Source organism: Puntigrus tetrazona, chromosome 13 (assembly GCF_018831695.1).
Source record: "Puntigrus tetrazona isolate hp1 chromosome 13, ASM1883169v1, whole genome shotgun sequence".
Lineage (NCBI taxonomy): Eukaryota > Metazoa > Chordata > Actinopteri > Cypriniformes > Cyprinidae > Puntigrus > Puntigrus tetrazona.
In genome coordinates, this window is record NC_056711.1 from 19,682,216 (window position 1) to 19,694,715 (window position 12,500).

Sequence of the window (12,500 nt, forward strand, 5' to 3'; positions counted from 1 at the left end):
ACACATCACATGCAAAAAGATGATACGTTTTTACCATATTTATCATCTTTTTGCATGTTTAAGCAATCGAATTAAAAAAAAATGCATTCTTTCGTATTGTTAAGAATCTGCACTTTACTACGAAAAACAAAAAACATTTATTTTAGCAAAACATAAGAATAAATCGGTGTGTGTTTTTAAAACTTGCTTGCTTCGTTCTAGAGATCCTAGCAATGAAGTGTTTAATCTTGTCCTCATACTACTATCCTCCTGTCTGATAGCGTTCAGTGCTTTGACTGTATTCTTAAAAGCACTACATAAATAAAAGTGATTGTATGCGTTATATACAGCATTGGAGAAATGACCCTTAAAAAAGAAAAAAGGAGAACTGAAATATTCCTCAGTGTTTCTAGGTTGGACTGAATGAACTGTGTAATCATAACTGAACCTGAAACTATTCAATCCATTCGAAAGTATGAATATGAAGATATTAGACGGCTAGCTGTGGTTTAAACTTTTTTTTTCCTATTATGACAAAATGCACCACATTAAGTTTATGTTTGTAATCCAAGTGCACGAAAACAATCGTTCATCGTGTATGTTTTTGGAGTTTATCACAGGGACTGCTTGAAGTTTGTACCATGAATATGTTGACGTCCTGCCGGCTGCGCACTTCCTCCACCAGCGCCAGAGGTTTTCCTTTAGGAACGGGGATGGTGCCCAGGATGGAGCAGCTGGAGGAGTCCAGCGTCTGTCTCACGGCGAGGATAAACGCTTGGCTGAACAGCTCCATCTTCCCGATCTCGTCGATGACAAACAGCCTCTTGCTTCCCTCCCGAGTCTGTGTCATAATCAGAACTCAGCAAGAACAAACGTTCATTTATTAACCCTCACGATTCTCCAAACCCTATGATTTCCTTCTTTCACTGAACATCGACCGTGACTTACGGATTCTTACTTAATAACTTCAAAAATGACCAAAAACAAACAAAAAAAAAAGTAATTCTCTGATGATCTTCACAGCTCTTGGATCTCAGTCTGAATATTCAAGTTTGGTGCCAAACTGGTGTTTGGTGTTATTGTCATGCCAGAACTATTTCTTATGCTTTAGTCGTACAGTTTTGCATTAAGTGCATCAGAAAAAAAAAAAAAAAAAAAATATATATATATATATATATATATATATATATATATAAAAAAAACTAATTAAAATTAATTAAAAAAAAAATATATATATATATATATATATATATATATATATATATATATATTATATATATATATATATATTTATATTATATATAAAATAAAAAGCATGAAAATGCATAAAAAAATAAAGCTATAAACAAAAATTTTTAATAAAAATACATAAAATCTATATCAAAGCGGTTTTATTTTACTACCACTGACGTCCTATTTATTAATAGTTGCAATTTTAGTAATTTTAATTTGACTAATATATATTAGATTAATATTATATTGCTAATTTGGAATGTTTTGAGTTTTTATTTTTAAGATTTAGTAATTAGATGCATTTGTAACATAAAACAAAAATTAAAATCAATAAAAAAAGCATGAAAATGCATAAAAAAAGAGCTATAAACAAAAAATAAAAATAAAAATACATAAAATCTATACATACGTCACTGAAAAGAGGCAGAGCGAGGCTCTCAAACGACTGGACATCGACCACATACTGTCCGACCCTGCATTCACGTCCAGCTGAGGAAGACCGAGCGCTGCGGAGGACACAAGAGTGTGTGAGTGACTGATGACACACACACACACACACACACACACACACACACGTACCCGAGCCTGGACAGCCGTCCTCGGTCTCCTGTGAGAGTGACCACATCGAAGCCCACTCTCCTGCCCCGCTCCCGGACCTCCTCGGTGTAGAAACCGCTGGCAGGGACCACGGCGGCGCACACCTTCTTCACCAGAGTGGTCTTCCCCACACCTGAAACACAACATCTTTCCATCTCGGCTTTATCTTGGGATAACGACCGGAAGTGACTCAACCCGATAAATGAATAAATGCACCTAAAATATTCATCTGAATATTAAGCATTTATGTTTTATTAATGTAAATTAATTTTACTGCCATTTTAACATTGAATTAATCTGAATATTTATCTTATGCATTTATGCAAATTGCTAAAGCAGTGAATAACGCATCTCTGTTTTCATCCTCTTAAGGCTGCTATAGTTAAAAAAAAGTTACTAAACTCGCTGACTTTCTTAAAGGATGTGTGTTTATTTTATTTTTTCCTTTGTTTTGATAATTGTATCGCCTTGGTGTTTCGTGTAGTGCTTAATTAAGAGAGAAGAAGACAAAAAGATTCGCGATGCGCTACTGAACGATCGAAGTCACGAGTTCGAATCGACCCCAGCGTAAACGACTCGCTCAATCGAATCGGTTCATCTGTCCATTCGCCTTCGGCCGCGTTTACGCGACTTGGCTCGCTAGTTTCGTGACGTTAACCGAAATAGCACGATGCTGTTCACCTTTCCATCTCAAAGATAATAACACAAATCTCAGGTGAGGTAACCGGTTCACTCACAGACCGCTAATAAGCGAAACAGTCCCGTAATGTGACGAAATACACGCCAGATGTAAACATTGTGCATTATTATAAAACGTGTAGCTTAATTCTCTATATTTAAACAGCATGAAATCAGCTGACAGCATCCAGGCATCTCATCATACCATTTAAGTGAATATTCATTTAATTCAGTATATTATAAGAGAGATTGTTGCTGCATCTCATTGTTTTAGTCCAGTTAAAGTGACAGTCGATGTAAAAAATAAGTTAAACTTTATTATTCAGCTAAACGCTTCGCCTGCTTTATGCTGGTCGTATGTCTCGCTGCTAAACTCTACGTTCCCGGTTTACTCGCGTTTCTTCACGTTTCCATGGAAACCGCCGCCGAGCGTGACGCGAAGGTGAAACGGGACGTTTGCTTTGTTTCGTTTTACCGGGAACGCCGGTCAGGAACACGTGCTTCATCGTTTACGGGTGATTCCCGCTGCTTTAGTTTTCGGGTCAGGACCCCACACGCGCTCTTCTTCTTCTTCTTCTTTAGTTATTTGGCGCGTTGCACGCATTACTTCCGGCAGCGTAATATGACGTGAGCGCAGAGGACGCGACGCGACGCGCCTGCCGCGTGTTCAAAATCTGTTTTGCGCGACTTCATTTAGTTTATTGGGCGTATTCATTTATTACAAGAAATATTAACCAATCTGCTGTTTGTTTGTACTTTTTTTAATGTCGAGTATTTAAAGAACGCACGGTTTAGTTTACTCTCATTTCTCATAGAGTTGTATGTAAAAGGATGGATAGGAAATGTTGTCAAATCATTTATCTAAAGGACGTATTACTTCATATGACTGATAATACTACTACATAATACAACACATTACTGATAATACAGTAAAAATACGCATTGCTGTTTAATGCTTAAATTTAATAATTTAATATCGAGTATTGTGGAGGTGTGAAAATAATATATAAATGAAAAAGAATAAATTTTCTAGTCTAGTTGTACTCTAACATAGATTAATAAAAACTAGCAAATGCATTGCTTTTCATTTTCATAAGTTAATTATATATATATATATATATATATATATATATATATATATATATATATATATATATATATATATATATATATATATATATGTGTGTGTGTGTGTGTATATTATACAACATTACTGTTATGTTTAAAGATTTAAGTGTATATACAGGATGTTTTTCACAGAAAAGCACAAAATATCTCATTCACAATAAATATGAATTCAGTATCGTCCACATTCCCATTTCATCCCTACTAAATAACTTAACACCGGTTTATTAATCATTTATCAACGCATTTAAGGCTCTGGTTTGGAAACAACTGTTTGTTTACTGCAGCAACAAATATTTTTAATTTTTTAGATGAACTAATAAGGTCTCAAATGCTTCGTTCAGACGGAATGGATGCACAAATAACTCCTCGCTAATGAATGCAGTCCTGTGCAACAGTTTAGCATTTAGCATATTCACATCGACTAATCGATCCCGCGTTTGCTGGTTTCTGGTGGTTTTCGCGGTTAAATTAACGCTGGCCAATCACAGCGTGTATCCCGGAAGCTTGTTGATCACCAGCTCTGAAATGTGACGGCAATTCTCGTCCCTTCCCAGAGAGCCCAGTTCATCCTGTTGCTCATCCGTCTGCTCTGAAGATGAAACGGGCTTCAATGGGTTACTAGCGGCTGAATCGGAGTCCTCCGACACCCGGCTGAACGGCGCGGCCTTATCGACCGGGTCACCGTCGAAGCCCTCCGATTTTCCAAACGTCCCGCGCGCAGATGGGCTCTTTTGTCCGGCGCGCTGCGATCCAGGCCTGCGACGCCCAGACTCGTCGGAAGACAGGCTCAGGGCGGAGGTCTGAAGATGCGGTCGGATGACGCGCGGAGAGGTCTCCGCTTTGGGTAGACCTCTGCTCGAGTGCGAGGAAGACGGAGAGCTTCTTCTGCGTCCGCTCGGCTCTGGGCTGCTAAACGGGTCGGGAGAGCATCCCTCGGTGGTGTTCAGGCTCGTGAAGTCGTCCTGATACTCTCCGCTACTCGAGCTTGGCCCGCGCGCCGTCTCCTCTCTGGAGGATAGAGTCCGAATCGTGAACGGGCGAATGCCGGTCCGAATCAGGACTTGGAATGCAAACTTCGGTCGGCGGGTTTGCGATGTGCGTTCCGATACTTGGTCTCGTTGGCGCTTTCGATGAGTCTGGGGTCGGGTGCACATCAAAACGGCTAGTGTCTACGGTTTCCTCTAAATGAACACCTCGGCCAGCTGCCCGGCGAAGGCGTTTGTGGTCGGACGATGGCGGCCGGTTCTGTTTTGCGTCCTGGCGTCCGATGCATTCGTGCCGTTTGGTCCCCGGTTTGGCCAGTTTGAGCCTGAGACGGAAAGTGTTCGTCAAGCCGCATTTAAGCGTCTTCTTGGGTCGCGACTTGTCTTTGTTTGACGCTTTCTTCTCGCGCCGATCGGGTCTCGTCCTCCGTTCGGCCCCCGGCGGCTCCTGCGCCGACGCGTACAGCCACGCGAGGTTGGGATGAACCGTCAGGGGCTCCTGGGCCGCCTGGACGTTCAGCTGCGAGAGCTCGACGAGCAAAGCGTTCAGGAGCGGTAACTGTCTGATAACGTGCCCGAATGCAGCCGAGCCCGTCTCTTTGTGCGGAGCTGAAGTTAACGTCATCGATCCGTCTGCCTTCATGGCCGTCATTTCTGCAAAATGCGCGTCGGATGGCTCTACTTCATTACTTCCATCTTCAGGATCTTCGATATTAAGGTTCTCCATTGCCGCAAGTAACCCAGTAAAGCCTGAAATAAGAAATAACAGTTAGTGTTTTTGTTGAGATACATGAGGTTTTATGGCTCATAAAGTACGATATGGCGAAAATATGAAGGTAAAACTACTATAAAACTTGGTGATAAGTCTGATATTTAAACGTTTGTGACTCTTCATCTTCAAAGAGGTCTTAGTAAGCCTGATAATGCTGACATCAAGTCTCTTGCTTTAGTTCGGTAAATGTTTGTACTATTGCAAGGTGAGCAATGTTATGTTAACTTTATAAAGCTCTGTGAAGGTTCGACCACAAATAGCCACGTAAAGCACAAGCCGAAGGCCTTTCCTTGCTACAAAGAGACAAGGCACGATAGCAACTTTCATGTTGGTGGTTATCAACGTCCTACTCTTACTCTCCTGCGGGTTCTTGGCGCTGGAGCAGTAAACCAGAGGTGGAGGACAGAATGTGGTGTTTTCCTCCGCATCTTCAGACCACGAGACTCTCTGCTTTGCCCCCGTTGTTTCGGTTTGAGTGAAAGCTGGAACCCCTGGCCGCTTGGCTTCTGATATCACCACACCGGCGGACTGTCCATCCAGGCTTATCTGTCCTAAAAGAACACTCCCAGGACGGTCATCCTTCTCGGGACGCACCGTGGAGTCTAGTTCTGCCTTTCCTCGGGTCACGCCGACTTCACGGACCCTGCTTTCTGGGATGTGAGGAAGTAAATTAGCTCCCAGGCTCACAATTTTATACGCCAGAGAAATAACCCCCATGCTCCTGCCCATCAGATCGCACAAAGCGGCGGCCAGCCTCTCCCCGCGAGCGGACGGGTTGCCAATACCGCGCTTTTCAACATCCGATTTGATCTCCTCCGTCGCTTTAGCCAGCGAAATCAACGAGCTTCCTATAAGTTTGGGAATCTCGTCTTTGACGTCCAGCACCATTGCGTAGAGAGGGGTGTTCGTGAGGTGAGCGTGTAGCGAGTGCAAACTGATTTTAAAGAGACACGATTTGCCTTTATGGAACGAGTACTTGAGACGCTCTCCGTCGTCCGCTTGGGATTTAGCCTCAGGCGATAGGCACAGGTTCGCGTATCCCGATTCAGACGGAAGATCCTCTTGTTTTGATCGGTGTATGAGCAGTGTGGGGAAATCTAAGAAGCGAACGGCCACTGCGGGATCCAAAACGTCGCCGCGTGAACCGTCAAAGCGAACGTAATCGATGACCAGTTCCAGTGAGAAGAGAGTTTCTTCCGATGGTGACATGTTCTTTGGCGTGAGAGTGAAACAAGACGCGTTCACGTGTAAATGTCCGTCTCTAAAAGGAGAGACTGTTCATACGTTAAACGCGGCGGAGATGGAATTGAACTCGGACGCGGGCGTCGCATCGCCTAGCAACGACATCGTCTCGGCATTTATACGTCACGGACGCCGGGGGCTACTGGGAAATGTAGTTTGCTAGTTTGTCCTTTTAAAAATCATAAGTGTTTCGCTTAGAAGTGCATTATATGGCATTGCTAACTATAATACTAATAGATAAGTCGATGATATAGATATATATGTATAAGTATATATACATAAGTATATATATATATATATACACATACATAAGTATATATACATATTTATATATCATATAAGTATATATATATATATATATATATATATAAATATATATATACATAAGATATATATATATATATATATATATATATATATATATATATATATATATATATATATATATATAGTGTGTGTGTGTGTATTATATATTTTTACATATTATGGATATTATATTGAATATTATAAGTTAACTTTACTAAATTGTATGTACGCTTCAGGTAAATTCAGGTACACTTAATTGGTTGTTTTTTTTGTTTCAAAATCCTAATTTGTTTTTAAGACAAAGAAAAGTCATTCTTTGACGTCCTTCTGTAAAAAAAGGTTTCCCTCGGTCTTCCAGTTGGGGCCACTATCACTCCAGGTTCACATCCTGGCTGTTTTTCAATCGCTATCCAAGAATATTTCAACCTTAAACACCCAAAGACCAAAACTCACAACTTAATGACCTGATGTGAAAACTATGAAGTTTCAGAAACATCTTCGGAGAAAATATATATATATATATGTTATAACATATATATGTTCCTGCCTCCTCTGTGAACAAGTGCGAGGGGCGGGGTTTGATAACAGCTCAACCAATCGTCTGCGGCGGTGGGCGGGGCCACGGACCGGCTTCATGTGATCCGAACAAACGCCAGTATTTGGCTCGAGAGTGAGCGGAGGGTGAAGACACCAGCTGCTCCGAGAACATCAGCCTTTCTCTGTGGACTATGATCACTCGCTGGCTTTGCGTTTTAAAGGATTCGCCCGCACATTATGGGAGTTCCCTTAACTCCGAATGCTGAAGGTAAGGCTCACTTTTTCTATTTATTTATTTTTAAGTAGCCAGACGCGCAGTCTGTGGTTGTTGCTCATTGCGATTTTTTTTTTTTTTTGTAACAAAGCTGCAAGCGAGTTTCGTTGAGTTTAGCAAAGACGCGTCGGGTTCAGTAAAGTAAACCCTTGGGTTGTGACCTAACGCGCTGCCCTACCTAGGCGTCACATGCAGCAGGTTCGGGCGTTTCGGGCGCGTTCCTTATCGTCACCCTAAATGATGCCTTAATAGGACGCCCGTTTTGACAGCTCGCTAAGTGCCGAGGAAGTGCTTGTGTTTTGGAGGTTTGTGGAAAGCCCTGTTCTCGCTGTTATTGCTGTGCCCTTGAAACAATACTGAGAAAATATCACACGTGCGTTTTGGTCGTTTTGCGTCTTCGTTGCGTTTATCCGAGGGTTTTCCCGTAACCCTTCAAACGTAGCCCAGGGACCGTGCTTTAAATAACACAAAGGCAGTCAAGATAAAGTTGATTTTAAGCACAGGCTGTCAGATATCCACTAGAGGGCTCTTGAATGTTCCTTTGCGTCAACAATCCAGTGCTTTTGTCAAATTTTCTATTATAGTGATTATCCATACCACATGTTTGCAGTCCATTAGGCTTTGCAAGGCAGAATTAAGAGATCTATACCACAACAGCTTGCAGCTTTTGTTGCAGACAGGTTTGCATTTTACTGTTCAGCTGTCCTACTGAAAAATATCAGAATGCATATTTCTCGATAAGCGATGCTTCTTTACATACAGCCATATTCAAGTCTATTTTTTAGTACCATCTATCACATAACACCAGCAACAATAACATGTTTGTTTTTGGACCTGCACCATTTTTTTAACACGCCATGTTTTATAACATGACATTTTTTATAAGGAGGCTTCGTAATTAATGAGTGATCGCTCCAAATAAAGAAATCATAAGTGCTTTGGTGTCTGCTTTAATGGTGTAGACGCGAATGCAAGTATCTTTAGGACTTCAGTGTGAGTGTTTCCTCCGTCTTCTGTACGGCCGGCGTGGGTCAGATGATGGCCAGGTAATTGCACGTTTGATTAGACAAGTTGCACAGGCAGGTCCTTGTGTCAAGGTTAATAAAGTCGTTTTCTCTACAGCCGTATCGGTAATGCGTGAGGACACAGGAGAAAACCCTTCTGATGCTCGCTTCCTTCATGCTGGCGAGCAAAATTGCATCCCCGTGTCTGAGGATGAAACCACCCGGAAAGCCTTTGTACTTTGTAGACTCAGAAGCGCGTTGTTCTTCAAGGTGAAGCGCGCTATTAAAAAAAACTTGCCCCAGTCTAGTTCTACTATATAGACCCGACTGTATCAGTATGCATGTTTACAGTATGCTCAAGTGATATGGGGAAAAATGCATTGTGATCGAGCGGAAGTTGCTGGGTTCTGTCTATCGTTTGGATTTTTAGACACAAAAAGCGAAAAAACGAAGCGAAAAAGCGAAACATATGCTTGCGCGCGACGTTCACAAAAAAATCAAGGTGCGATTCGGACCAATTTTGATTTAATTATGGCATTAAATGCAGCTGACCGTCTAGTCACGATTCATGAAATACTCCCATGTTGAGGTCAAAGGCCAATCGTTCAGTCAAACTCTACGGCGCTAACCGACCTCTCGTTTGGTAGAAGCCAAACGGACTCGAGAGATGCTACCTCTAAACCGTGGAGTGCCATCTGTGGTTTAGTCTCTCACGAATATTGACGGCGGGAAGGACGGTCGGCGTGCATTTTAAAGAAAGTCTTTTAATGGACACTTGTTGTAGGCGACGGCGACACCAATGAATCTCAAATCGGATTCGGTGACACTGTTGGCCTCCGTAGAGTCGCTGAAATGTAAAGTGCAACGCGATCGATGCAATTTGTGCAAGATTACCGTTATTTATACCGTAAAGCTGCTTTGAAACAATCTGTATCGTGTGAAATGCTACATACATATACGAAGGTGCCTTGGCTCGACTTGATTAACAATGCGTTTTCATTGTTATTGGCGCGTTTTAAGTTTCCCAGTTCTTTCCCCTGGTGGAAACGAGAAGTTTGTCTTCCCGTCGCTGGGTTCTGATGGCACAGCGACTGCAGACGGATGTTTGTCTTGCATTCGTGACATAATGAGAGGAAACTTTGAGTCCTCTCTTGAAAATAACATCTGTCGGGACAGGTGGACGGCTGTTCGCCACCCTCACTCGAGCAGGAACTCTTTGTTTAATGTGCACCGAGTTGGTAGCCTCGTTTGCTTCGTTTTAATGCGTCGGAAACGGAAACGTGCTTTCGAACGTGCCGCAGTACCGGTCCGATTCAACGGGACGGGTTTGGGAGACGACCGACACGCGAACGATCCGTCGAGCAGGGATAGAATATCTTGAGACGTGGCAGTTAGGACCGAAGGATGCCAAGACAACTGTTTATCGCTGTTGTCGCCCTCTTCGCGTGATATTACAAGGATATTTCGTGTTTAACCAGAAGAGACGAGATGGAGTCCAAACGAAATGGATTAGCAAAGGCCATCTGCTCTTCATGTTTGCTGGCAACTCGTTCAACATCTGATGGAGGAGCCCATCAAAAACGGCCTCCTCTCAGGCAATAGTCACTATTAATAATGCTTGTTTATCCAAGCTTCGTCGAAAATGTGTAGGTGCCGAACTTGAGCGATTTCTCCAAATCCGAAACCGTTGGTTTGTGTGCATCCGAGAAGGTTTTTCTACTTTTGTTTTGTTTTAAATTGCGTATCGCGGATCTTTAGCCGTGCTAATTTGTGCTTGGTTTGTAATCAGTCACCCGTCTGGTTCGTTCTCTCTCGTGTTTGTTAATGGCCGACGCTTGCGACTGGCATCATCGGAGCGGGTCTCCGCCAGCTGCTGGTGCCACGACAGGCCTGTTTGTTTATCCGAACCGCGTTTGTGTTACTGTTATCATTCGGCGGAGAAGCGAGTATCCCAACAGTGAGCGTGCTTGGTTGCTTGTGGAGAGCGGAAAATGTCATCTTTTTAGAAAACGGAGCGTTTTATCCGCTCTCGAACGCTCCGTTGGGTCGCTCATGACATATCGACCAAATTTCAGAAACTTCCCTGACTAATTTTTTTTGCCTTGTTAACAAGAAAGACCAACATAAGCAGTGAAGAAAGCCAAAATATTAAATCTCACGGATGTATGTGTATTCACAATTTTTTTTTTTTTGAGGGTGGTCAAAGTAAAATTGAGATTTGGAGCCAAAATACAGGAGAGTGAAATGGCTTTAGAAAGATGGTAGCATCATTTATTTTATGATATAATATAATATGTTTTTAACAAAGGAATAGGTGGGTCTATTAGTCAAATCTGTTGACTGGTCAATCTTTCTTGTTATATATGACAGGAAAAAGCACTTTTTGAATTTTCCCCCAAAAGTTTGCGTGGGTTGTAATTCAAGCAGTATTAAATATATCTTAATATGCTTTAAGATTCTGGTTCTTAACAAACTTTTCTTTTGGTGTATATGTATTATTTCAAGGCCCTATACGGTCCGATTCCAGAGACGTGGCCCCATGAGTAAACTGCGCACATTTTCAGCAGGTCAGAAACCAAAAGTGCGGCACTTTACACGCTGTGCGACTTTTTGTTTAAAAGATAAATATCTGAACAAATAATGTTAAAAATGTCTAAAACATGTTAAAACCTGTCCTAGTGCCATAAACGTTATTATTCTGAAGTATGCATGTCTGCAACTCCAGAATCTCTGTTAAAGAGATCTCGGTGTTCAATTTTAACGTGAAATATGAAATCTTAATGTGTTGATTCGCGATCTTCGTTGTTGTACACGACGGCTCGAGCGCAGGAAAAAGCACTTTTTCCGAACGTTTTCCCAATTTCTTCTTTGGTTGTAACTCAAGACGCATTAAAGCTATCTTAATACATTTTCATATTCTGGTTCTCAACAAACCTTTCCCTCGGTAAATGAATTTTTAAGACCCGAAATGGTTCGCTTGCAGAGACGAGGGCGTCTCAGTGTGGCTCTATGTGCGAACGAGTGGTCGAAAACCAAATGTAGGTCGCTTTGCGTAAAGATTAGACTTATTGTGTATAAGCTAAAGATGAATCTGCGAAGAACAAATAATGTTGAGGCTAGAAATAGGCCTATTGGTTACTAGTAGTCCTTCGCATTGGAAATTGAATAAGGTTAAACGGTTTGAATGCCACTATTATGTTTACAAGTTACTCTTGTTGTGCGTCTTTATCTCATTTAGATGTGTTTGGCTCGTGATTAGAATGATGGGACGCTGCGGAGGCATTAATTTTATCCGTATGGCAGGTTGTGCAACACCCTCTTTAACCTCTGGCTGTATCCTGTATCCTGATATTTGGCTCGAACACTTGACATTGTTCTTAGCTGTAAGGACACGAATGCTCGAATGAAATCCGAGCAGGTATATATCCGTCATCGGCTCGTCAGCGCGCACGCGTTCATCTCGACACCGGCTCGTCTTGCAGCCGGGCGAAGGAGACGCCCCGGTCGAGTTTCTCCTGGACTTCTTGCGTTGCATGCTGTCGTGCGTTTCAGCGCAGGTATCAGCCGGAGATGATTTACCGGCTCAGGGAATATCTGCTGCTGCTAATTTTGGCATTGTCATCGACGTTGCTTTACCCTTTTGTCCGTTGTCGTGTGCGTGGATTCAGTCCCACGATGCACCTCTACAAATGATCGAGATTAAGGAACGAATGCTTCAATTCGTAAATCACGCAGTGCATCGTTCAAAAGCGACAGTGACGTTAGAA

The 12,500-nt window shown here is 42.2% G+C and overlaps 3 protein-coding genes across 6 annotated transcripts in view; 1 reads left to right on the plus strand and 2 right to left on the minus strand.

Annotated features, from left to right (window-relative positions):
- Positions 1 to 3,118, minus strand: part of ntpcr (nucleoside-triphosphatase, cancer-related) — a 5,089-nt gene extending 1,971 nt beyond the window's left edge. Inside the window, exons 1-4 of the mRNA XM_043256074.1 lie at positions 2,963 to 3,118; positions 1,792 to 1,942; positions 1,622 to 1,718; positions 620 to 820 (exon numbers count right to left, since the gene is read on the minus strand). Of these exons, the coding sequence (XP_043112009.1) occupies positions 620 to 820; positions 1,622 to 1,718; positions 1,792 to 1,942; positions 2,963 to 2,993 (480 nt within the window). The 5' untranslated portion in view covers positions 2,994 to 3,118. The remainder of the gene's footprint in view (positions 1 to 619; positions 821 to 1,621; positions 1,719 to 1,791; positions 1,943 to 2,962) is intronic.
- Positions 3,119 to 3,703: 585 nt separating this feature from the next.
- On the minus strand, positions 3,704 to 6,718 carry map10 (microtubule associated protein 10). Its single transcript, XM_043256075.1, is given in 3 exon segments — positions 3,704 to 4,760; positions 4,762 to 5,348; positions 5,727 to 6,718. Coding segments are annotated over 3 exon segments (2,103 nt in total). The 5' UTR covers positions 6,580 to 6,718; the 3' UTR covers positions 3,704 to 4,097.
- An 816-nt stretch (positions 6,719 to 7,534) lies between these two features.
- The window catches only part of LOC122356808 (signal-induced proliferation-associated 1-like protein 2), a 115,859-nt gene continuing 110,893 nt past the window's right edge, over positions 7,535 to 12,500 (plus strand). Inside the window, exon 1 of one of the 4 annotated variants that reach the window (XM_043255879.1) lies at positions 7,535 to 7,723. The gene's annotated coding sequence lies outside the window, so the exon portion shown is untranslated. The remainder of the gene's footprint in view (positions 7,724 to 12,500) is intronic. The other 3 variants (XM_043255877.1, XM_043255876.1, XM_043255878.1) reach the window with 3 other exon arrangements.